At 43.0% G+C, this 25758-nt stretch overlaps 1 protein-coding gene and 1 long non-coding RNA gene across 2 annotated transcripts in view; both read right to left on the reverse strand.

The window, feature by feature from the left end:
- Positions 1 to 502: 502 nt before the first annotated feature.
- On the reverse strand, positions 503 to 24000 carry ppp1r14bb (protein phosphatase 1, regulatory (inhibitor) subunit 14Bb). The gene is made up of 4 exons (XM_061032080.1): positions 23353 to 24000; positions 3890 to 3973; positions 3772 to 3804; positions 503 to 3641 (listed from the first exon to the last, which is right to left on the reverse strand). Exons 1-4 carry the CDS (start codon positions 23551 to 23553, stop codon positions 3573 to 3575), a joined length of 387 nt encoding a protein of 128 aa, XP_060888063.1. The 5' UTR covers positions 23554 to 24000; the 3' UTR covers positions 503 to 3572.
- The window catches only part of LOC132958992 (uncharacterized), a 195624-nt gene continuing 170368 nt past the window's right edge, over positions 503 to 25758 (reverse strand). The window contains exon 2 of the long non-coding RNA XR_009666853.1: positions 503 to 1702. This is a non-coding gene — a long non-coding RNA (uncharacterized LOC132958992). The remainder of the gene's footprint in view (positions 1703 to 25758) is intronic.

Genomic DNA, 25758 nt, shown 5'->3' on the forward strand with positions numbered 1-25758 from the left:
TGTGCTACAGTAATTAACCACAAGATGGCACCAAAGCAATGGAAGATGTTAAGAGAACCTTGCAAAAAATGATGGTGGATTTCATAATATATCAGTTGGACAATAGACTCTTTTCATGGCAGACATTTTGGCATTTGGCAAAATGGAATTAATATTAATGAAGTCTGCATACCATGTTGTGACATAGATAGATACAGCTAGCTCCTGTCATTGACATTAAAGGACACTTTTGGAACAACATAAGTATCCTTTATCGACTGTTCTTCTCTTCTTCACCTACTAAGAAAAGTCAAATTGTGTTCAAATGCTTAGAAAATTATTATTTTTAAAGGGCTCCTGAAAACCCTGAAAAACTTGAACATGTATGACTATGAAAGGTAAAGATGATAATGTTCTGAACTAGACTGAAGACTATAAAGTTTTGTAGAAACACATTTTGATTTAACTGAAGAGCCCCCCCCCCCCCCCCCCCCCCAATAAAAAATAAATCAAACACAGAATGTCCATTTTGTATGTTTTTATTAAAGTTGCATAAAAGTGTAACAAAATTGGGCAAAAACAAGACCTGTTGTTGATATTGCTACATTTGTTTGTTGGTTTGATCTAATCCTTGTCCAAAAAAATCAACTACATTCCTCCAATCCGTACGGTGTAGTTCTTGTATTTAGCCTCAATGTTGATATTCGGTATATATACTTCATTTTTGCAATTTCCCCAACAGTAAAAAAACAGACTTCTCAATAACAGTCTAAGTAGGTATCATCCAAACCTGGATTTAGAAATGAAAATCCACTCAAATGCAGCAATTGATTGAGCTTGCCAACAACCCCAACAATCAGACGGTCTCCAAAAACTGCAGACCCAGCTTGATTTGGAAACCACATCAAGAAGGCAAAAGCAATCGCACCAAAATGTATCTGAATGGATTTTTGTTTAACTACATGATTCCCAGGCCTGGCATCGAGAAGTGTCATGATCACAATAAAAACAGACCAGTATTCAAATGGTAAATGTAAAGAACATTGTTTTATCTAAACAGAATCACTTTTATCAAGGCCTACGTATTAAACACTCACTTCTAAAAAAAACAAAAAACAAACAAGAGAATCTCATTGTTTTTGTTTTTTTTTCAAAAAGGAAAAAGAGGAGCGACAGAAGATGCCGCAGTTCTGCTCGGTAACACGCGTTTTAGCAGTCTGTGTTACCTTTTTAAAAATGAATGTCTCACGTTTATTTGGTTTGTGTAACATAAATAATACCTAAGGCAACATCTGTTTTGTTTTTTTTAAAAAGGAAAAGAAAATGTCGAAAGGAGAAAGGGAGGTTGACATAAGGATGAAAATGGATGGGATGAGGAGGAAGGGGAGGAGAGAGGGGGATGTCGGGGGGGAATGACAGAGCAGCAAGGTGAAAAAGGGCCAATGAATGTGTACGTGTGTGTGCGTGTGTGTGTGTTGATTTTGAAAGAAAGAGATGAACGGTGGCGGTCTGCTTTCACCGCAGGTGTTAGCTCTTGGCCAAAAGAGTCACAGCAAATGTTGCTGCTTCTCCCATTGGCTGCTGGGCTCTGTCTCTGATCTGATTGGCTCAGGGTAAGAAACAGATGGCTTATTCTTGGTGATGATTGGCAGCTGCGGCAGGGAAACACACAAATGTTGTGACAGCTATGGACCTGTCTCTCTCTATCTTTCTCTCTCTCTTTCTCATTGCCTTGTGTGTGTGTGATTGTGTGTGCGCACATCTGTGTAAGAGGCAGCTTTATGTGCTTATGTGATTCCGGTTGATCCGCACAGGGTGTCCTGTGTTTGTGTGAATGAGACACAAGAGGGGAAAAAGAAGGGTGAATGCATCTAGACAGCTTCAGTGTAAAAAAAAGCGGCTTCCCTTCCTCCCTCTCTCTCTCTCTTATAATGTGTCAAATGTGCTGACAGGCAGAGGACAGCCGCAGTCCCCCACACCAACATGGAGCCCCAATGACATTTTCAGAGTATCCATGTATGTGTGACTGCTCTGAGCTGGTGTGTTGGATCAAATCACGTCAAAAGGTTTCAGGAGAAAGTGAGAAAAAGACAGAGAGAAGGGGGGATAATACAAAGAAAAAAACAAGGCAGCTTTGTTAGGGTCCCCCTGTCGGACTGTCAGTGTGTGTTTGACAAAAAAAAAAAAAAAAAAAACAGCACAAAAAAAAAAAAAAAAAATAGAGAAAAGGAACCAGTCCTATACTAAAAACCTAATTCTTCGTACAGAACAGCAGAATATACAGGCCAGAAAAAACACCCCTATTATAAATGTTGCTGTACATTATGTAGCAACACACGTACGTAGCATTTAGCAACACACAGACGTACATATTTTTAATATGTGCAGACTGGACAGCAGTGGCTTTTATAGCCTCTCTTATGACTGCACCACACATTTGAAGAAAGAAAAATAGTTCTCCCCCCCCCACCTCGAAAGACTATTACTTCTATTCCAGTACACCCAACCTAAGAGAAACTACTTCTACTCTAGCCTCAAAGGAAGGTCTTTTATGTTCTAAAATTAGCAGGACTGTTTGACAACCACAGCCAACCAGTGACTTTTTTTTTTTAGGTTCAACCACTATATCAAGGGATCAACTTTTCCTCTCGTTAGCCTTGAGATATACCGTACATTATTCCTGTGGTCAGCGGCTCAGGTTTTCTTCCCAAAATGACATAGTGCAGATTTTCCAAAAACAAAAAATACACACACAAGGAAAAGACAGTCTGTAAATGCACCACTGTAGCAAAATGCCTCTGATTACTGGGGGGGGGGGGGGGAGTGATCTGAAAAGACTGTACGGACCCCCAAAAAGTTGAAAAACTAGTCAAGTTAATGTCCCTGTGCCCTCAAACTGAAGATAAAATATCAAAAGAATCCGTGTCGGTAGCTGGATCATGTACAACTCACAAAATAACAAAACGAGGAGCCTCATTGGTTGAGATACTAGCAGTGATTGGGCCCTCCTTCAATCCGATTGGTTGTGTCTCCTTCGTTCCTTTCTAAGAGGTTTCGGGATTTCTCTCTTGTTCCTCTTCCCGCTCAGTAATTACAGGGCTCATCTCGTCTCCTTTTCTCTTTCCTCCTCAGACAGACGGAGGGCGGTACGCAGCGGGGCGGGAGGAAGAAAAAGAGCTGGACAAGGAAGAGGAGTAAGGCAAAAACAAAGGGGCGAAGGAGGCAGGAGGGAAACAAGAGAGGGAAGGAGAGTGCCTGAATCGAGACCAATAATTTGCTTGTGGTTGTTCTCGCCTGGTTATTACGCATTCTTTACTTCGCTTTATCTCAAACTAAAAATTACAGCAATTTAAAAAGGGCTGGATCCAGGCAACAAGAGAAGAATATCGAAAGAAGAGCGACTAAGAAAGGGTCTGACAACAACGAGTGTAACAAGACGTTTCGCAAGATCTTGAATGTCAGAAAACCCCCTTAAAAAAAAAAAAAGAAAAAAAAAAGTGCGGCAGGAAGACGAGAGGCCAGGGCTGAGGTGGAGGGGAGGATCTTGGGAAGGAGGAGAAGGAGGAAGGAGGAAGGAGGAAGGAGGGAGGCCATCATTTCTTCTGAGGCGTGGAGAGCTTCTGCATCCCTCGGATCTTGTCGAGCAGCTCTGAGACGAAGTCCTACAGGGGGAGAAGGAGGGACAAAACACATCATGACGATTCAGAAACAAAAACCTCCCCCCCCCTCAGAACACAGATATGAGGGTTAAAGGAATCTAAGTGAGATAAGTGAGGTAAGGAAAACGCTTACCTCAGTAGGTTTAAAACAGTCAACCAGTAGGTCCTGTAAAACATGTAAAGACAGACAGTAAACACACACGGAGTCTTTGGCAACAAATGCTTCTACTGGATTGATATTTGGATCCTACCTTGACCCTGGCTGCCCGCTCAACATCACTGGGCATATCAAGCAGCTCGTCCACATCTATCTCCAGCTCAGGGATGGCCTCCTCCTGTAAAACATGAAAGAAGAAGAAGAAGAAGAAGAAGAAAGGAGGGCACATTAAGCAACATATCCAACGTATTCTTTAAAGCGTTTTAGAGAATCTTTCTTAACGCCATATGGAAAGAAGCCTTCATGGTCCTTTCTATTCTTAGTCCCTGAGGGTGTTTATGTCATGTGGTTGTCTGAAGAAAAAAAAAAAAAAAAAAAGACCAGCAGAGGCATTTCAGGCCTTCTGCATGACGTGATGCAGTGACTGATAAATGACCCCGTTTGAGCACTAGAGGGCGGTGTCTTTCCATCACGTCCCATGTGGCAGGGTAAAGACAGGAGAGACAAAGAAACAGGTAGTTCATAAAATGTTCGTTGATTTCAGTCGTTAAGATGAAAATGTCCACTTAAACGTGACACAGTTTGATTCCAGCTTTTCAAAGTGAACGCTCAGGATACTTCTCATACCCAGCGGTGGTGATTAAAGTAAAGTTTGACCTTATGGTTCACAATGATTTCTTCTTTCTTCTTTAAAAAAAAATACAGTAGGCTTCCAAAATCACCGCACGGACGTAAGAGTGGTGGGAATCTTTCAATTTCTCAAAACGTCGGAGTAATTGCTCAAACATTGGTCGACATCACGTGTGTTAGCACAAGTATTATGGAGAGCGAGCGTTCAATTTGCCGACTTCAGAGGGGGGTAGTAAATCCCAAAAGGATGACATATACAGGGAGTCATTGTCATTTGTGATTGTGAAAAATGATCAACTCAAAGTCGGCTTGTTATTCAAATCAAAACATTAATAGCTACGATTACAGAAAATGCACGTCTGCACGGATACTGACATTGTTGCCTCTAATGTGAAGTTAAATAACACACTTGCTAAGTTCCAGCACGGACATACAGGCCAATTGCTTTTTATATATTTAAAATGAAAAACTTAGTTCACTGATAGCCCTTAATCAGTTCTGTTTTTTTACTAATTCATCTATTGCTGTGTAAAGTGGCGTGATAGTTCTTTGTCTTTCTCCATCTGTCTCGCTCAAGCACACTGGCTCAGTGTGTTTTCATCAAAGCGGTTCACCACTGGCAACATCACACACACTCGTTTCCCCTCTTTTGCAGCTCAATTGCTACCCTATATTCATGTCATTCTCTAGGAATCTCTCCCTCGCTCTCGTCCTCCCCCTCGGTTAGAGTTGCCCACACCAGCTGTCTCTGCACCTGCCCAACTGCCCTACACAAACTGACACACACACACACACACACACACTCAACAACACACAATTGCACAGGCAGACAGACACAGCATGCTCAGTGTGCACATTCATGTCACATTAACCAAACGCTAGCCTCTCTCTTTCAATGGCAACGTCCTCAACGTCACAAACCTCCCGTCTGTTACACACACACACCTCGCACACACGTGGATTAAAGAATTAAAATTTGGGCATTAATAAGTCTGAGCTGGATGAAGAGTGTGTGCATGGGTGTGTTGGTGTGCGGGGTTGGTGTGTGTGTGTGTAGGATTTAATTCTGAGCAGGACAGGCTGTGTGTGTGAGATAGAGACTGGAGGTGACAGACAGACTTACTGTCAGCAGCTAGAGTAACAAAAAAAAGCACACGCACACACCGACACACATAAAAGTCGGCATACAGACGACGCAGACAGCAAGTGTGCAAAAACACTGACACACACACACACACACACACACAAACAAAATCCTAGAAAATTAGCAGACAAGGCACAAAAGATACTCAAAACTCACACTTATTCATACACCCACACACACACACACACACAGGCTTTTATTCTTACCGAATTTCAAAATAAAACCTCTAAAAGACGGACGGAGAGATGTGCACACGATTAAACATCACACACACACACACACACACACACGCTCGTACTGCAGACATATTGTACTGGCAGTAAAGTCTGACACAAAGACTGATCGGCACAACATGTGGGCTCCATGTGCTGCTGGGGGGAAAAAAGCTCAGAAAGAAGAACAAAAAAAGAGGAAGAAAATGAGAAGATAGACAAACTTAATTTTTCAGTATGTCTTCAACTGAGTGATTTAAGTGAATCAAAGAGGTTGTCTTATTTTGTAATTATTTTTTTCACCTTAAAAGGAATATTCAGTTTGTTATCTTTCAGCAGCTCTACTAAGTCTGTGGCACACTCACATGGTTAATGTACGACACTGATAACTGTTCAATTAACCTCAAAGTGTATTTCTTACCCATTGGACTCTATAGGGTCCAGCTTACTGGAAAACCATTTGGCAAACTGTTAAAATCTACCAGTGGGGGGGGGGGAGGGAACGCCCGCAGGAAGGAAGGTAAGAGGTTAAAGAGCACGTCGGAAAAAAAGGGAGCAGCTGAGGGGAGCAGCCTGAGAGGGGGAGAGAGAGGAGAGAAAAAGAGAGAGAGAGGGGAGGGAGGGAGGGAGCGATGTTGAAAAAGGCCGGAAGACAGGCTTCAGAGAAGAGACACAAAGAAGGCAGGGAATCACGAGGGAGGATTTCCAAAAACAATCCAGCAGTCTGACTTACTGAACTAGTCTGAGTCTGGAGGGTTTTTTTTTTTTTTTTTTACTTTACTTGCTGGCTGCAGATGTGTTCTGGACTGAAAGGTGGATATACAAAGGTATTGGCACAAGCCGCAGGTTTCTAAACAAAGCAGGGCACCGTGGAACAATAGCTAGGGGTCTGCAGGTACACAGGGGCAATCCTGGACGGAGAACTTTTTGAGTACATCCAAGGAAACATGTGCAGTCTGGGTGTTTGATCCACTGAACAAGTCAATGTGAATTCTATAATGAAACATGTTCGATTGACGAATACGGCACATCTGCAGGAATTGAGAACAACAAATTGAAGATATTCCTTGATGTGGCGTTGTGATGAATCTCTGGGGAGATGAGATTTGAGGGAAAATGTTACCAACATTTAGCTGCTTGGCTTCACTACAGAGGATCAGATCAGTAGTATTGGATGTGGAACAAAAAAAAGTTTGACACTCTCGAGATATCCAGTGTTTCCATTTGTAGTTTAAAATGCATCAGTTAGTGAAGGGCAGCTGCATACTGATGCCTCTGGTTTACAGTGCAGGCTAATTGAACTGAGCCAGCAGCATCCTCTAACAAATCAAACTCCTACTTTAAACAGGGATATGAACCCATTCTACTCTGAATGGTCTTTACATGTAATTACTCTCTTCCTGACTACTTTGCAAATATGAATCACATGCAGCCACCCGAATGAGGCAGAGACAGACAGACAGACAGACAGACACACTGTGTGTGTGTCTGTCTGTCTGTCTGTCTGTCTGTCTGGAGGCTGCCTGCAGAACAGAGCTGAATTAAATGTGACAGTATGAGAGCAAAGTTGTGCGTATACGTGTGTGTAGAGGTTGCAGTACTATTACTCTCACAGCAGGCTGTGTAGCAACTGCAGGCTTGGACAGATCAAATGCCAGATACATCTCCCGCACTGGAATAATATAAGCCACATAATATAAGCCACACAAACACACACACACACACACACATACAAGTAGGTCAGAGCCTTTCTATTGCAACAAAAAGGCTAACTTGGCTACTGTAAACACCCGAGAAGAGGGAAATGATGAAGTCAGGGTTATTCCATGGAAAGAGTAAAACAAAAAAAAAATCATCAATTTTGTTTTTCCATTTTACACTGACTTGATTTCACGCCACTCTAACTGACCTCAAATCGGATTTGACCTTTCAGAGCTGTGACGGTGATTCACTTGTGGCTACTTAGACGCACGTAACACGGTTGCAGGATACACACCGAGAAAGATGCAGGTAAAAAAATAAGAGCAACAAGGGTATGTGTGTACACATTTCTGAGAAAGTCCCCCCCCCAAAACAGTCACCGGACAAATGATGATAAGAAATATGAAAAAAGATGCACGGTTAATGAAATGATGACACGGGTCTGAAGGTAATGTAATAAAGGTGGTGGATGTGAGCCAATGCTTTCACACTGTGGGGTGCTTCATGTGTAAGTAGGTCACAGAGGCCACCTACATGGATTACACAGCATGTCCACTTGTGATAGCACATAACAGATCTGACTCCTGTGATATAATCGATGTGTGTGTGTGTGTGTGTGTGTGTGTGTGTGTGGAAGTGTGTGTGTAAACTTATGTAAAGCATAACAGCGAGGATGTGACGGGTGATAAAAAAAAACAAAAAAAAAAACACTTTTGCTTTCTACCTGCTTCAAAAACAAACCAGGATAAAAATAGTCACACTTCAGGATGGCCGATCGCCTGTTTTGCTACAAAGACAAAAACAACGTTTTGGCTTGGCGGTGTGCAGAGAGGACGACGGAAGCTGGACACAAAGGGGAAAGAGATGGCTCTAGCAGGCATGATGGAGGAAGTAGGAAGAGGAAGAAGAAGGAAAAGTGGGCCTCGTGACCACGACAATACCTCCATTCACTCCAAACTTCCCGAGTCCGTGCTCTTGTTTTGACTGGATAAAGTCCACACTGTCACGCGTCATCGGCTATTTCTTTTATGTTCTCTTTTCTCTGAACAGTTGTGGAGAGACATGTGATCTTGCGTGTTACGTGGAAGAAATTTCACACCGCTTCACTGCCTTTCCTTTTCACTTCCCTCTGTATTGAGGTCAGTTCCAGCAGGAAAGTGTTTTTGCCGTCTTTTATATGTGTTTGTGTGGTTCACAGAGTGGCTGAGTGAGTGTGTGTGTTTATGTGTGGGCTCCATTAAAACCCCAAAACCTTAGGCTGGTTGACTCGGCCGAATGACACAGGTACCAAAATATGTGCAAACGCTGATTATGACAAGTTCCAGACTCTCATAAACACTCTGTACAGGCATAGCTGGGATGGTTTGAAGGAGAGTGTGTGTTTTGGTCGTCCCAGCTAAGCGGTGCCAACACTTAACGCTCAGCTATTATTACTAGTTGCTATTGTGTAAATAGGAATTATGAGTGTATCAGAGACAGAGAGAACACTTACTCATCCACTGAGGTGCGCTGGAGGGCAGGAGGAGACAAGTAAAAGAAGAAGTGAGTATCGGAGCGTGGTTGAAGATAAAAAAAAAAAAAAGAAGGTTTGGTTAAAGGAAAAGAACATTCTGATGAAATATTAGGAAGTTAAACAGGTGTGATACTCCTGTGATGCGTCTCATATTTCTCAGTAGAAGTTTGGTCTCGTTTAACCCACATACCGATTAGGCAATTTATTAAAGTCCTTCCTCATGTGATACGATTATCAAACCGCTGGTGCCAAATATCAAAATATTCCTATTAAATAAAACAGCGGCACTCTAAACAGATTTCTTTGCCAATTTGACTCATGACAGTAACATGAACAGAAGTTACCCGGCCAGAGAAGATGTTGGCAGCGTGTTGAAAGGAGAAGAAGACAGGCGCGTTAACCTTTAAGGGGCATTTTCCAGGTAATGAGATTTCGCAATGTACCATCAGATCAGTCATCACAGAATCTCACTTATTTTCAATTGCGTTTCATATCATGTTGTGGGTTACTCTGTAATTCCAGCCATAAGTAACATGTAAAGATCTAAATTGGCCCTAGAAGAAGGTTTCAGCGGGATGTATCAGAGAAGACAGCGAGGTAAAGTTTGACAGTGGTGGAAAGAGTTCAAAGGTTAAACCTAACCGAGGTGAATCTGGCGCGTAATTATAGCAAATAAATACATTTCCGCAGCACTTTGCCTTTTTAAAGAGCATTTTATATTCTTCAGTGAACAGACGTCATGATGTATCCCAGTATGATTGTTGTGCAATATATCCGTTTTTGCAGACACATCACGTATCATATCAAATCTTGATTTATCCTGTAATTCTCACAGATTAGCCTTCCAGTTCAAATGTATTTACTGTTTACATGTAGAGGCCTGATTATTAAATTAACATGACTAGATTAAGCAAGAAAGAAGAATATGCAACGTGAAGCGAAACCACATGAACAACAGAAAGATTTAGTTTCACTGATAAAACACATTATTACTAGACAATTTAATAACAAAATAACATTACAAATTTGAAAATCTGCCCAGGAGACCCTTGTGACTGATAGGTCATTTGGTTTAAAGTCATCTGATACACACACACACACACACACACACACACACACACACACACACACACAAAGGGAGTGTGACACAGGAACTGAAATATAGTTGAATAATGCTGGGTCTGAACTTGCTTCCTGTCACGCTCTCCCCCTGCGTCTTTTAATCTTTGATGCCCTTCCTCGCCGTTTGGCGTTCCCTCTATCTGCTCTCCCATAAATCACTCTCGGCGTGTCTGTAATAGAGCACTTCATAGTGCGAGGGCCAGCTTGCTGGGGGCATGATACCACTTGTGACAGAGTACAAGGAACAGGGGAGTCATGGAGAGGTCATCAAGAGCATGAGGATTAGGGATGCATTGTGTCACTCGTCGCCTGCTGTTTTCCATCTCCTCTCTACCCCCAGCTGTCTCACATGATTGCTTATCAGGAATCGGCAGCTCCTACAATAACAGAAATACTTGGCTCTACTCTCTTGCACCTCTTTTTATTCCTCCCATAACCAGGGTGGGTGACAAACAGTGCGACCCCAGGCGATGGGCTTTATCTAAAAATTGGTCATTATTCTCTCGTGCACTGAAAGGGTTAAAACACCAGAGCACACAGCTACTTCCTGCCTGTCCACGTGACCTTGGGAGAAAGCAGGGGGAGGGGAGGCTGAGTGATATCTGTGGGAAGTAGCTGGCTGAGTGTGTGAGAAAATATGTGTGTTAGAGTTAACAGAAACACTTTATACAGTAGAGCTGACAACGACAGTAATTGTGTGCGTATGTGCATGCGTGTGCGCGTGTGTGTGTGTGTGCGTGTGTGTGTGTGTTATTTTAAATGATTGGCTGTTGTAATGAATATGTGGCCTCACACACTCAAAACCATGAACCACAACTATCCACAATCAATAAATGAACTAAATCCAGTCTGTTATGTGCATGAAGCATCTTGTATGTGCTTTTTTATGATGCACCTTCTTTGTGTGTGTGTGTGTGTGTGTGTGTGTGTGTGTGTGTGTGTGTGTGTGTGTGTGTGTGTGTGTGTGTGTGTGTCCGTGTGGTTGATCCCCATCTCTATTGCTCGTCCTATCAGTTGGATGTACTTCCTCCCAGGAAGAAAATGATGTCCTGTTTTGGGTGATATGAAACACAGACAGAAAAAGCTGCAGGCCAAAACAGCAAACGTGAACTCGTCTCTTTATAACCTGCTTCCTTCCAGAATACATCGTCTGGCTTCATTGTTGTTAACTCTTACACGGCGGTAAAAGTTGCCTTTAAACTTCTCTTTTTTTCCTTTTGTCCGACTCATGAAGGAAAATGTGCTTTTTAAAAAAAAAATGTTTAAAGAAACAAAACACAACTTATTGTAGCATCTCTGCACGCACCTCAGTGGAAGTATAGTACGTACACTCTGCTCCTTTATGTTTCTGTTCTATTAAAAACAAGTCTCAAAACAACATCCCCCCCCCCCCCCCTTCCTTGAGCACTTCCTACCAGAGCCTCCATATGTTTTGCTTGTGCAGCCCTGTCAGCCTTCCTGCTATCTCACTCCAGATAGAAAAAGCAAACGTCTCTGTCGTGTAAAGCAGAAGGAAGCAGAGCCTCCAGAGTGCGCGGCCTGTGATGTGGGCATGCTATTGTGTCCCAGAGCTGTGTGGGTGCAGGAGAAACAGGCTCCAAATGCACGGAACAAAACTCTGTATCGGGCCAGGACACATTTATCCCTATATGATTAGGGTGCAGTCGCATTATTTTAGGTCGTTCTTACACTGTAATTAGGGGACAATAACATATATATGGCATAAGTAGAGTTGGTATCCTTTTTATAAAGTTATATCTTGGAATGACTTGCCGGAGCGAGAGCTGCTGGCAGATATGGCTTGGTCAGATTGCACACACACCCAAAAAAAAAAACATGTTGCTCAAAAATCTATTTGGAAAGTTAAAATGAATGTCACCCAACCTTGACCCCCCCCCCCCCCCCCCCTCTCAAAAAAAAAAAAAAAAGAAAAGCTGCCCATAGTCATAGCAGCCCTCAGCACGGTTGAGTGATTCACACATCGCCTTGTTTGGTCTGACTGAACGGTTCAGTGGTTTTCGGCGTGTTGACTGGACTTGCCCGTGCTGCAGCCTATCTCGAGGGAGAACACTCTCTCTGGGAAGACTTGTACTGGCAAACACACGGAGCTGCGGGGGCCGGAGCTCAGCCGCTGGATCACTAACTTCTACATTGAGGGCAACAGCTTGCCCCAGCTGCTGTGCAATGTCATCCCACTTTTTAAGTTTCTTTTCTTCCTCTAACTAAGAAGTCTGAAGACAAGAGACACGTCTCGATGCTTCTATTTATAATCTCATGATGAGTTACGCTATATCGCACGTGCAACCGAAGCAAAAGTGGCACGTGTTAGGTTGGAATTGATTGAAAGTGAAGGACAGACTGACTAACTTCAGGCAGAGCTTGGAGTGGGCAGGCAAAGGAAGGAGAGTCACCTACACAAGCTCTTGAGCCAAGACAGAAATGGTTGGTTCGGCAAGTGACCTCAGGAAAGCGGAGAGCAGAAGCATCGCAGAAAGAAAAAAAAAGGATAGCACCACAGTTGGAATGAAAGCTTCAGAAATGTTAGTTATATTTGGGCATTTTGCCTCTTTATTGGCTGGGACAGCTGAAGAGAGACAAGGAAATGTTGGGAGGACATAGTAGACGATGACGCGCAGCAAAGGCTGACGTCGGATTTGAACTCACTGACGCTTCAAATCTGGACTACAGTCTCCATAGATGGGGACGCACGATAGAACCGCCAGGCCAGGGATGGGCAACTTTGGTCACAGCAAGGGGCCACATTCATTTAATTCTGACTGCCAGAGGGGTCAAATTGTAGGATAGAAAAACGATAACAGTCAATTATGTCTCAAATTTGACTCAACATATAGCAGTGATCAAATATTATTACGGACATATTTCTGGGTTTTATGATTTCATGGCAGATTTTGATATATAGAAATTGACCTGAGGGCCACATTGAGGGTTGACGAGGGCCGCATGTGGCCCCTCGGCCGCCAGTTGCCCACCCCTGCCCTAGGCCATCCGGTGCCACTAAAGATTTTTTTTTTTTTTTGGAAAGTCATACACAGTTGTAAAAACAAAGATATTTGATGAATTGCTGTGAGCTGGGTTAAACTAACACAGTTATCATAATACAGACTAAAACAACAGCACACAAGAAGGATATCAAAACTGTTGTGATTTTGTCATGGACACGAGGTCAAAGATAATCACAGACGTGCTTATATTCAGTACAACAGCACAGTCTTGAGTGGGATGCTGCTGCAGCATATTGTAGAAGCAAGTAATAAGCATTAGCTCCACTAACTCAACTAGTTCTGCAACTGGAGACTGTTCCCAAGCAACACAGACACTTTCTTTTACAGGTGCTACTTATACGTCTACACAACCCTAGACCAGCTTCTTTCTATCATGTTTATGAATCTTTATATTTGTATTAACATGCAACCAGTAAAATAAATATGGCTGACAGTTGCCTAGGGGGCCAATGTGACCGACGTGTTGATATTATGTGACAGCAATGAACAGTACAAGTCTCTGTGCTGTTACACATTATACCAGTACCTCTTGTCCAATCAAATGACTTGGTCTTGACTGACTGTTGTTGTCAGATAACCAAAAATGTCAGATGGAGAGCCACTTAAGTACTAAAAACATTTGACTGCTAACTTTTAACCTTTGCTTTAATTTCTCATGCAGCAGTAATGATTTGCATAGAAATACTCTACCCACCTCTCTCTCTCTCTCTCTCACAAACAATGAATATCCATCTCTCTTCTCAGCCCACTCTAATTACAAAATCCTCCATGCATCCATGTGAAATATAGAAACCAGACAGAATCTCAAGAGCCCTCTCTCACCCTCCACCTCCATTCTCCATGTCTTCTTCTTGAGTCTGTCGTTACAACAGCCGGGAGTGAAGACTGATCCGAGGATCAGACTCACACACACACACACACAGGGTGATATTGATGTGGGTGCACGTGTGTGTGCATCTTGGTAACATTGGGAAGTGTAGCCTGAGGCGTTCTAACAAATTGATTTTTCCTTCTATTCCATCAATGACTAATTACCATGAGAACAAACGATCAAAAGTAAAAAGGCAAAAACCTCGGAGAAACACAAGCAGAAAAAACAAAGTAAGAAAGATCACGTAGGCTACGCACAAAAACATGCACACGCCTGCATTACAAGCCAGAAGAGTCATATCCGCTAAGTGGTCCGAGAGACGAGATTAAAGTAAGAATGCATACAACCAAGGATTACAGCAGATTAGCATTATGTCACTCTTGGCGAGTAACTCCTACAGCAACCAAAGGCCCCAACCATTCATTTGTTCTGTTGTCATGCCATTCACTGAATTACTACTTTTCCTGGAAGTTTTATACATGAGTAGAGTTTGGCAATCCTTCAAGGTCATTCAGGTTCCAGCTCAACAACTTTTCCATTCATGTTGGCCCACCATGCAAAAGACAACTCCATGCTTATTTGTAGAGCCATTGAGCTGTTCTCGAGATGTAATGAGTGTGGGTTTCAAAAGGGATTAGAGAAATTTTTTTAGTCTTTCATGCAGCTCAATCATGCACACAAATTGTGACTTCTCAACAATGGCTGAATATTGGATAATCTTAGAAATGATTGCTTATAATCGGACAGTCAGGTTCAGCGTCAAAAACACAATGTGGTGGATAGCAGCAGATTATCACATAGGAATGAAAAACAGACAGAGCGTGTTGCCATGTGGGGGATGGCTTGCAAGAAATATCCAGAATGGAAGTCAAACCTGCAACCAGTGCAAAAAAAGGACCACAGCATCTGGATCCCCTGGTCTGCAAACTGAGCTCAACCAGCGGCCCCAGCAGTCTTTCTTAATAGTTAGATGTACAGTAGTACTTTTCAGCAGGCGGCTGGAAAAGGCGTAATGTTCTCATGTTTAAGTATCTTTACAATCTGTAGAAAATAAGTGAAGGTTGTTTCTTTTGTTTGGTCTGGCACTTTGTGACTCAAACATCTGTTAGTGTGAAGCTTTGCCGGGGACACAACACTTGTTATGTGCAGTGTTGAGAGTCACTCGGCTATATAGGAATCACTGGTAATGTGTATATATAGGAATCACTGGTAATGTGTATATATAGGAATCACTGGTAATGTGTATATATAGGAATCACTGGTAATGTGTATATATAGGAATCACTGGTAATGTGTAGCACAACATGGGACCAAAGGAAAGGGCTGACTGGCAGTAAGTTGAAGCATTGAAAATATTTTTAAAAAGTAGCTTTCACTGACACTGATGGGTTCTATACTCCAAACAGGGGCCTTGGTAATCTTAATCTATTGTTGTTAATACACTCACTCTTTATAAATACCCCGAACAACCCTCCTTTAAAAACTGACAGCATCCCTTTGAAACATGTAGAGTTTTTTGATAAATTAAAGGTGATTTAAGAGCTCATTTTCCATATCCAGTTCCTACATATATCAGTAACATGTATAAATTTAAGTAAGGAACTTTCTTTATGCTGTGGCCTTTTCATTAACCACACAGTGACTCCATTTTTACTGGTTTGTGTTTTCTTTATTCCTCATTGAGTTCAGAATTTGTTGTTTTTTTACAATGAAATAAACACTTCGAGGTGAATGTGAGTTTTAAAAAGCTTTACAGTGGATGCAGGAGGTGGTCATTCACCCCAACATGGGCACACATTTACTTCTTGAGCTGCCAGGCAAGTCTTTGACTCTCCTCAGAGGTTTGTTTAGAAGCAGGATAAAACCGCTCTGAAGGGTTTCATGGCTACTGTAAGTAGATTAAAGTCATAATCCACTCAAAATCTTTCTGAACATTAAAAACAATCCCCTGAAGGCATGCACAGTGGCGGGAAGGGAAGTTTTTCTGGGGACATCTGCTAACTGTTTTATGTTGTTATTACTGATCCGATTTAAGAAATAGAACAAAAACAAGAGGGGAACTACTGAACAAGTTTGACCATGTGTTCATCGATTACTCAAACATGTTCCAACATTGTGATAGTGTGTGTGTGTGAGTAAGAGATGGACCACTAGTTCATGATGACTCACCAACTTAATCAATCCTGTACCTCGGTCCTTTGCCCAAATATGGTCAATTGTTCCTTCCTGCTCTGTTAAATTGCAAACTTGGAGGTAAGGATCACACGTACGACCCATGGTGCATTTCTGTATTGATTAACAATTTAACTAGACTTGAAGATTTTCTAATTAACATCAGAGATGACTGTTTGTCAGCGTATTTGTCTGTCTGCCGACAAGCTGCCTGTCCATCTGTCCAAACACATTTCCTCCATTTATTTCTTCCCCAAACCATTAACAGCACAAGGATCTTGGCACACGACCTCCTCTACGCTCTGACAAAAGCTTAGGTTAGGTGTGACAGCGATGACATCATGGAGGATACGTGAAGCCAACATGGCAACGGCAAGTCTGACCTCTCTATCTGTGGCTGTCTGCCTGCTTCAGACGGACGACGGGTCACAGTCAACGCTGACACACGGCGCCACAGCTCCGAACAGTCTGTTCCTGTAAATCCATCAGGCTGCACGTCGATTACTTCCTGCTGAAAGCTCCAACTATTTCATATTAAAAAAATCCCAACTTAATCATCATCTGTCAACATCTTTAAATATACTGCAATCAAATGGTCCACATCACGCCTACACTCTGTACAGTCTGTTATCAACCTACAATAACACTATATGCATGCACACCACAACCAGAGACAGTAAGTAGAGCCATATACAGACATATGCTTCCCTGCAGTTAACCATCAGCTCCACTGGCGTCTGCTCTAATGCACCTCCTGGGACTAAAATACCCTCCTGAGTGGCTCTGTGTTACCTCACTCAACCATCAGGCAGTTGGCATTAGTTGCAAATAGACTTCATGATGAAAAGGACTACTATGCATGCAAGCTGCTGCCAGTGCTAGTAGCAACATTTGGACAGAAGCTATGTCATTGTTTCAATATGTTTTTCAGCGTGGAGGCAAATAAAAAACACATCGCCAAAGACTCATAGCAATGCTCATTTAAAACACCCCTGAGTCACATGTAGCTATAACACTGTGTTCCAAACTACAACACTATTAGGCCTCACGTCAAGGGTGCTGTACAGCTTTAAAAAAAAAAAAAACAGTTGTTCAAGTCATATGTACAGTTTTTAAAATGCTATTATTAAACATGCACAGTGAATAGCTGAGGGCCTGGAGGAGTGCTTGTCTGAAGAACAGGGACGCAAAAGGGTACTGCACATGACAGACATCATGTTTAAGGATGCATGAGATATTTACTCGATGCCTATCAACACAACTGTTTAGCATGCAATTAAGATTGGATTGCACAACTTTGTAAGCTGTCTAATGACACGGCACAATTTACTGTCTGCTATAATGTTCGCTGGAAGCAGCCTGATTTCCTCATCAAACTCCACATGTGCCACCTGCTGACTTGAGATTATTGGAGGTCAAATGGTGTTTGTTCAAACCCCTTTAAACCTGACTGACAGCCCAACCGTGTTGCAGTCAGATGATATAATGACGGGCTCGTCAGGCTTAGCCAGTGCTGAAACATAATACTTCAAGGTTTGACAGGGTGGAAAGGTGCGAGGCAGTCAGTCACCGTCTGACATGCGACCGAGCAGATGTTAACGACTGTGACAGGGAACAGCGAAACCAAGACGAAAAGCAGAAACGTCCCAAAGGTTTCTAAAAACTATGCATCCATAGACACATGCAAAGATCAACGTACACTAAAAGTTCGTCACAGGAGCTTTAAAGATGGAGTCAGAAGGTTTTTCCTAAAAAATGAAATATAGACTTCAATCATCACTTGGTGGTGACCTCGGTCCTCTGCCTGGATTGTTGATGCTTTGGTTGACTCGGGATGTGTTTCCTCAATCCAATGCCAGCGTATAGGTGAGTTTGGGAGTGGATCAGGACAGGCATGTGCCAAACACCAGCCAGCGGTGAGCTTGTGCCAACTTGCTAAATTATCAACTTTTCCCATAACAAAAAACGGAATATTCTCAGATAGCTCGCAGTGTAGGCACAAGTCGGAAACGTACACGCTAACCCTTCAGTGGACGTGGGCTTCTGGTGGCCATTAGCCCAGGAGGAGGGGCCTCAATTTGAATGGTGTGTTTACAAGCTGAAACGAACATTTCTACTGACTCTACCTTTAAGTACAACATGTGATTGGGTGCTTTACAACTGCTCTCAGACCTGCTGGTTTACATGTTTCTCTATCTACTGTTTAGGGTTCTTACACATTTCCTGTATAAACATGCGTGAATGTTCCCCTGAATGACTCACATCCCTAATTCTGTCTCTCATCCTTGTTTTTTTTTTTAAATCCATGGCGCATGCTCGTACTCGGTGTTCTTCACTTCCTGCCGTTCTTAGTCAGACACTTATTACCAAACACATGCTCAGTCTCCCTCACTCAAATTATTCTTTGCCTTTATCTCTAACTTGGTTGATTCATTCTCAAAAACAAAAAACCTCACATGGTCAGTCGGTAGGTCAGGCTACAGAAACGCGCGCACACACACACACACACACACACACACACTGTGTTCAACATGGAGAGCCACATGAAACCTATTAACAGGATGTGTGTGTGTGTGTGTGCTAACGTGTGGGGTGTTTACAAAGACACACTGGAGTCTTTCACTCCAGCTGAGTAACAACCACTCTTTGTAGTCACCCTCTTACACACGCCCAGTGAAACAGGGTCATGCTGATTGGTATTCAGACCTTTAAGTTGAAGGTTCAAGCAAACGCATGTGTGTATTTTTGTGCATGTGTGTGTCCTCTTAAAATGTGAAGCCAGTGAAAGAGGCCAACTTAATCCATGAGCAGCAAAGCTATGAAATTACAGCTGTTCCAACAACCAGCCCCCCCCCCCCCCCCCCTCCCCTTGCACATTTTCCTCTGAGTGACTGACACTCACAGTCATACAAACACCAGGATGCATGTTTACATGGTATGAAATATCACTTCTGTGATCGTCTTCCTGTTGAGAGGACAACAAAGCAGAGTGAAACTGAAACACTACTAAGGAATGATGCGTTTAAACGCGAGGGGAAAAAGTCATTTGTATCTTTAAATGAGCCGTCAGAAGTCTCTGGATTGTTTTCAGGGCCTCGCTGAGTATAACAGCAGTTTAAAAAGAGGACTTCACTCACTACCATTATATAACTTGCTATCTACCCTTAAGTGTGTAAAGCAAGTAGCATAATAGCAGAGGACACATGTTACAAAAACACTTTCTCCCACTCTGACATCCCTGCCTACTCCTACTACTTTTTCCTTCTGCTCATCCCCTCTAGCTTTTTCCCCCTTTCCTTCTGTTTACTGCATTCTTGCTCACCGATCCTGCCTCTGTTCTACACCTATCCCCATCTATGTTCCGTGTGTGTGTGTGTGTGTGTGCGTGTGTGCGTGCGGCCACGTAGGACCCTGGAGTTCAGCGATTGGTCCGCCCACTCGCTTCACTGTTAACTCTGTAGCTACTCGTGATCTCCAGAGCGCTGAGAGAAACTATACTGCAAGTCTGGCAAATTAACATTTAACAGCACGGTTACCATGGCGATGGTAATTTTCAAGGTTATGGCAAAATTTGATCATTTGTACTGGGAGTGGAGTTGCAGACTTGAAGTGAGTGTAATCCCCCCCCCCCCGATTTTATTTTCCAAAGAGACGCTAAAGTGTGTCAGTGAGAAAAAGGTACAGTGTGATTTTGAAAACAAACATTTCCTGACGGGAATCTTTGGGAAGGATGGGAATTGGGGTATCTGAGGCTTTTCCAAATACTCAGACACTTCTGATTAAACTCTTCAAACTGACATCAATCATCATAATCCAAATGTGTTCGAAAAAATAGTCGACTTCTAGCTCACTTGCTTACAGGCTTTCTTGTATTCTCAACTGCAGGACATAGTGCAGGAGGTGTTACATCTACACGCTGAGTCAACTGATATATGAAATGACTGTACCTATTCCTTATATTTCCCTTCAAACACCAACATTCCCCTGAACAGCTGCAGTCATACCCTAGCTGTGAATTACTGCTATATTTGGCACCTTAACAAAACCAGGGATTGTTTCTTCAACAAAGCAAATGCCACATTAACATCAACTCCAGGCACCTGCTATTATATTCACTGAAATGCTCTAATTATAATCTTTCATGGAAAGACAATGCAAACGGAGGCTTTTGGGAAGTGATAGAATTTCACTTAGCTTTCTTTTACTAAATGGATGCTATCTTTTTTTCCCCATTGCGTGGTTAACCAACATAAACATTTAAAAAGCCTTGTTGCCATGGAATCATACTAAGGCTCGGCTCCTTTACGATTACCCACAGCAACTCTGACTGGTAGGCTGACTAAGTGGCTGGATGAATATCTGACAAGCTGCCTGGCGAAAAAGCACTGGCTGACTGCTTGTAGCATGTTTAAAGGGATTATATGAATGGGGAAACAGCTCATTATGAATTCCCTGTTGAACAAGCTCCATGAGGTTTTATTAATAGTCAATAAATGCGTCCAAGAAAGGAAAAGAATCAAGAGGACAGCAAATACTGATGGGGCGACTTGTGAAAATAAGGGCGTTAAATGATTCACAAGACAAGAAGAAGCACAGGATGCAGCAAAGGAGGGATGAAGGAAGAGATAAAGGTGTAAAAAAAAAATCCAAGGCCACATGCGCCGTGTCTTTTGTTAGGGAACAGGGTTCTCCCAGTACCCCGCTCTGCTCTCTGACCGGCTGAAGCTGCCTCTCCAGTTACACTGTTCAGCAGCACGTGCTCCACATTTCCCCGTCTAAATGAGTCCAATGTGTCTCAGTGAACCGACTGTAAATTAATCTCTTTGTTGTCTAGGGGGAGACGGGATTGGAACAATGAAAACGGGGGAACCACTGTGGATGGTAGCGAAAAAAGATAGACATCATCACTACAGATGAATGACAGATTTTTTTGTCCAAAAAAAAAAATGGCATAAATAACTAAAATACTACACTAAACTGATGTAACTATGTTCTGACTTATAATATTGTAGTAAAGAAACGGGTGTCGTTGACATTGCTTAACCTTTTCCGCAGCTTTTCAGACTACATGTGGCCCCGTTTGCTCAGTTGGAAAACAGACTATCAGCAATCAAGCGTCAGTGCATTAAAGCCTGCGTGACTGACAGACTGAGTGGATTAGGGAATGAAAGATGGATGCGGGATGGGTCAATGAATGGCTGAATGTACTCTGGGAAATATTTATTAAAAGAAAATGAGAACGGTCTGCTATAAATCACGGGGCCCTGCACGATAAGATTATTCACGACAACAGATTTATTCTTTAACCAACACTGACCTTTGCTGATTTGGTGAATTATGAAAAAGGTCAAACTAGAAAAGATTTCCTCCTGAACTATTCTTATCATACTTTTTTTTTTTTTTTGGACCCTGCATGGCTTTAATGCATTGCATTTCAATCAATTATTGGCAGACAATCAAAGCACATTGATTTCAAAATCCCCTCTAGGCCATTTAATCACTTCTGCTGGCATGTGAGTCCCTGTAGTATCCCCGCTACTTTATTATTATGCATTTCTATCGTCACAAAAGTCTAAATGGAAAGACTGATACAAACAAAGACTCCAGACAGAGAATGATCTGGTCTTAAAAAGACGATGAAAAGAGGCGTCTTGTTTCATCACTCATTTTTTATAATGATGCTTGAAATAACATCCAGTTGCGATTAGAAACAGTTTGTCAGAGTGGATTTTGGACTTCTAGGTGCACGTGTTAAGAAAACCCCCAGACCTTCTGAAGAGCCTGTTGAGAAACATCAAGTTTGAAGCGGAACATTTGGACTGGGGGGAATTGCAAGGCACGTCTCAGGAAATAAAGGCAAGAAGCCAAACCCAGTTGTTCTGTTTCACTCCGCACCAACAAAGTCAAAGTCAAACTTTCTTCATCCTCTGTAGACTAGCCCAACCTCAGTGCGAGAAAGTGTGACATCGCATTCCAGCCTCTTGCACTCCTGACTTTTCTCGCGCAGTTACCCTACCAGGATTTCTCTCGAACCTGTTAAGTCGTTGTATTCCTCACGCTAGGAATAGAATGTGGGCCGGGGCCAGCTCAGTTAAGTCGACATGAGCTTACCAACTACTGACGCCAGGAAGCTACACCGCAGCTGCCACCACCAGGAAAATGTTACGACCCCGCGTTGTCACCACGACCAAAACGCTTTGATTTGTGATAGTGCATGGAGGCCGTAAAGCTAGCTCTCTGCAACTGATAATTATGCACAGTCATTACGACAGCCAAAAGGAGTTCATTATGAGGGCCCCCATGACAAGAAGATGTGCCTAGGACCCCCCACCTAGACTAATCAGTATCACCTCATGAGTCTGGTGTTTGCCAACAGCACCCCACCCCTCCCCCCAACATTTGGCTATACTTAAAATTTTGCAATTAGAAGAGGAAAGACTGAAGGGAGGGGAGGGGGAGGGGGAGGGGGGGGCAACAAGGATTCTAGTCAGGGTAAACCAAACACAGATAAACACGTTTTTACACAAAATTGCCAAGCTGTCCAGAATTCCAACTATACGATTTGACATCATTAAGTATGTATTTTAAAAACCCTCAACAGGTGCTCAACAACAACGCGCATCGCCCCACAAATATGACAGAAGTTGCACATTCCAGTCAGCCAATAATATTGGAGTCAATTAATTCACAGGTGTGCTTTAAAACAGCTTCAGCCAATCAGAGCAGAGAGCACATGCTGACTGTTTCATGATGAGGCTATAAAGCTTCTTCGGCTACATTTAGCCAACCTGTGAGTGAGTGTGCGTGTGTGAGGGGGGGGGGGGGGGGAGTGAGTTTAACCACAACACCCTGAACTGACTGTTTTTACACGACTTCTTTGTTCTGGTATCGTCCACTCAGACTCTGCCAGTTTTCCCCTCTACATTACCTCATCTACTTGAGCATATGGCCCACATACTGTAGACTATAGTACACTCGAGGCTAGGCCAAAAGCAGCAGCAAAAGGCCTTTTTAATGTTGCTTTATCAACAGTTTGCCTCTGGAGGAGACAAGACAGACCTGATACACTGACTTATGGGGCTGCACCGTGGAGCCCAATTACTTAGCAGAGCCGCCTAATCGATACGTTCGACCGGTTCCGTGGCCGGTTTATTGTTTGGGGTCTTTACCTCACAGTCGTAGAGGTCCGTCAGCTGGTCGATAATCCACTCCTCCAGGTTCAGTCTCTTCCTCAGCTCCTTGCGGTCGTATTTGACGGTTACGCGTCCCTGCTTCCTCACGGGGGTCTCCGGTTCCTCCGTGGTGCCGGCCGGCGTTTGGAAATACACCCGGGGTTGAGGGCTCGTCTCCGGGCTTGTTACAGCAGCCATGGTACGGGGGTGAGGGAGGGGGGGGGGGGGGGAGAGAGAGAGAAAAAAAAAAAAAAAAGATTCGACCCCCGTAGGTGTTGAAAGTGTGAAAAGGGGCGACGGGAAAAAAAAGAGGCAAAGCGAGTCGCTTTTTCCGCACTGAAAAATCCCGACTGATGAATGTGACTTGAAAGCCCCCTGAAGAAACAGCGTTTGACCTGATGCTTTTGTTGTCCAAATTCACTCAAATGGACATTGGCAGGTGATGGTCGCTTCCTCGAAACCGACGGAAACCGACAGCGCGATGTAACGTTTAAGTGTAACCGGCTTATTGGGCTATTTACAGCATGCAAACTCTGCCTATAAAAAAAAGAGAGAGAGAGAGAGCAGCAGCAGCAGTAGCAGAGCCGGCCTCAACTCTTCATACAGTACAAAGAGAAATCACACGTCTCCCTCTCTCTCTCTCTCTCTCTCTCTCTCTTCCCTCTTTCTGCCTGTCGCCACGAGAGCTGCGTGCGCGCGCCTCCGACGTAGACTGAAAAAAAAAAAGAAAAAGAAAAAATGTTGAATTTTCCCTTTTCAACTTGTTCTCAACAAGTTCACTCCAATTTTCTCCTCATGGCTTCTCCTCATAGTCACGAACCCCCACCTCCTGAAGCCCACTATTCTTTATTCTACAGCCTCTATCAAAACCTACACCAAAGACACATTTGATTGTGTGTTTGCGTTTTAAACCACTTTAACTAAAATACTTAACTATTGTCCACTGTGAGGTATTCAGACCCATTCAATAGCCTTTTTTTTACTTTCAATGGCATTACTGTTTACCATTAACTTGCTAGAGGCAAAGCATATAGAAGGACTTGGCTTATGGCATTGTTCTGCACTTTGTCCATATTCAGTATTTACACAAAATTGCCAGTTTGCCCAGGGCTCTAACCACTTCAAACTGTTGGCTTTTGTAAGTATGCTATTTAAAATGTCTCCATGTAATGTGAGAAATGCATACAGGCAACATTTCACACCTAGAGTTAACAGTTTGAGAAAATATATATTTCACAAAAGCCCCAAAAAAATAATTTTGTATTTCTGCCATGTGTGCCATTTAGCCGTGTTCTCTTGTAAGATTACGCAGTTTCTTATAGATTTGACTTAAGCAGCTTGAACAGCTGGGTATTCTAGTTTGAGTTCGGGTTTGGAATATAACTATAATGTTTGATTTCAGGAATTACAACAGAGATAAGACCCTTGGAGGTGTTCCATTAGCAGGAAACCTGCCACATTTTTTCACAGTCTCCTCGTTGTGTTGCAACAGCAGGGGACCCCACATCCCGGCCAGCCTGGTTAATAAGAGTTTTAATAATAATAGGAGTGTGAAGTGATGGGGGAGGTAAAGAGGTGTGGTGGGAAGGAAGGAGGGGGGGAGGGGGGGGGGGGGGATTCATAAAATCTTTCTCTGTCCCTCCTTTTGGTGAGTCTAAGGAGGTGTTCACATCTGTCAGCATGCTCATGTCAGTGTGTGTGTGCCGGCCCAAGCAGCCATTTCAAAGACAACCATAGCAACAAGACATAAAAACCTGAATTATTCAGAGGGCATGTCTGAAACTTACAGTCGAGTAAGCACAGACAGACCAACACACACCCATACACACACACACACACACGGTAACCTAAACATTCATGTGTCCTTGCAAATAAAATAATCTGCAACGCACAACACACATAAAGTCAGCGGCCACATGCTGCATAAAACACTGAGCTTAAACCCAATGTGTCATCAGGTGAAATAATAAAATGCATATGCAGACTAGCTGTGTGCATCACGCCTCAGTACGCCAGCTAACACGGCCTGTCACTAACATTTGGGTCTTTCTGTTTCATGTCAGACCTTTGGGGAGCAGAGTCAGAGTAAAGCTCCTGTGTGATATTAAAACAGTGTTGGCCTTGGGGCAAGACTGAGGAGGTGAAAAGCTGGCTAACAGAACGGTGAGTGAGAAAAATGTTGGGGTCATGAGCTCAAGTAATCTCACTAAGAACCTCAAGCTTGTAAATACGCAGAAACGGATGTTTTTAGATTCTATAGTGAATATCCCCGGCTTAAGCACCGTGGGAGACTTATGTGACACAGATCAGCTACTGCTCAACACTGATCTCCCCCTTTTACTTAAGGCACGCAAACATTCAAAAGAAAAACCAAGGAGTGAGAAAATCGCCTCAAAGGAGTCT

Source organism: Labrus mixtus, chromosome 23 (genome assembly GCF_963584025.1).
Source record: "Labrus mixtus chromosome 23, fLabMix1.1, whole genome shotgun sequence".
Taxonomy (NCBI): Eukaryota; Metazoa; Chordata; class Actinopteri; order Labriformes; family Labridae; genus Labrus; species Labrus mixtus.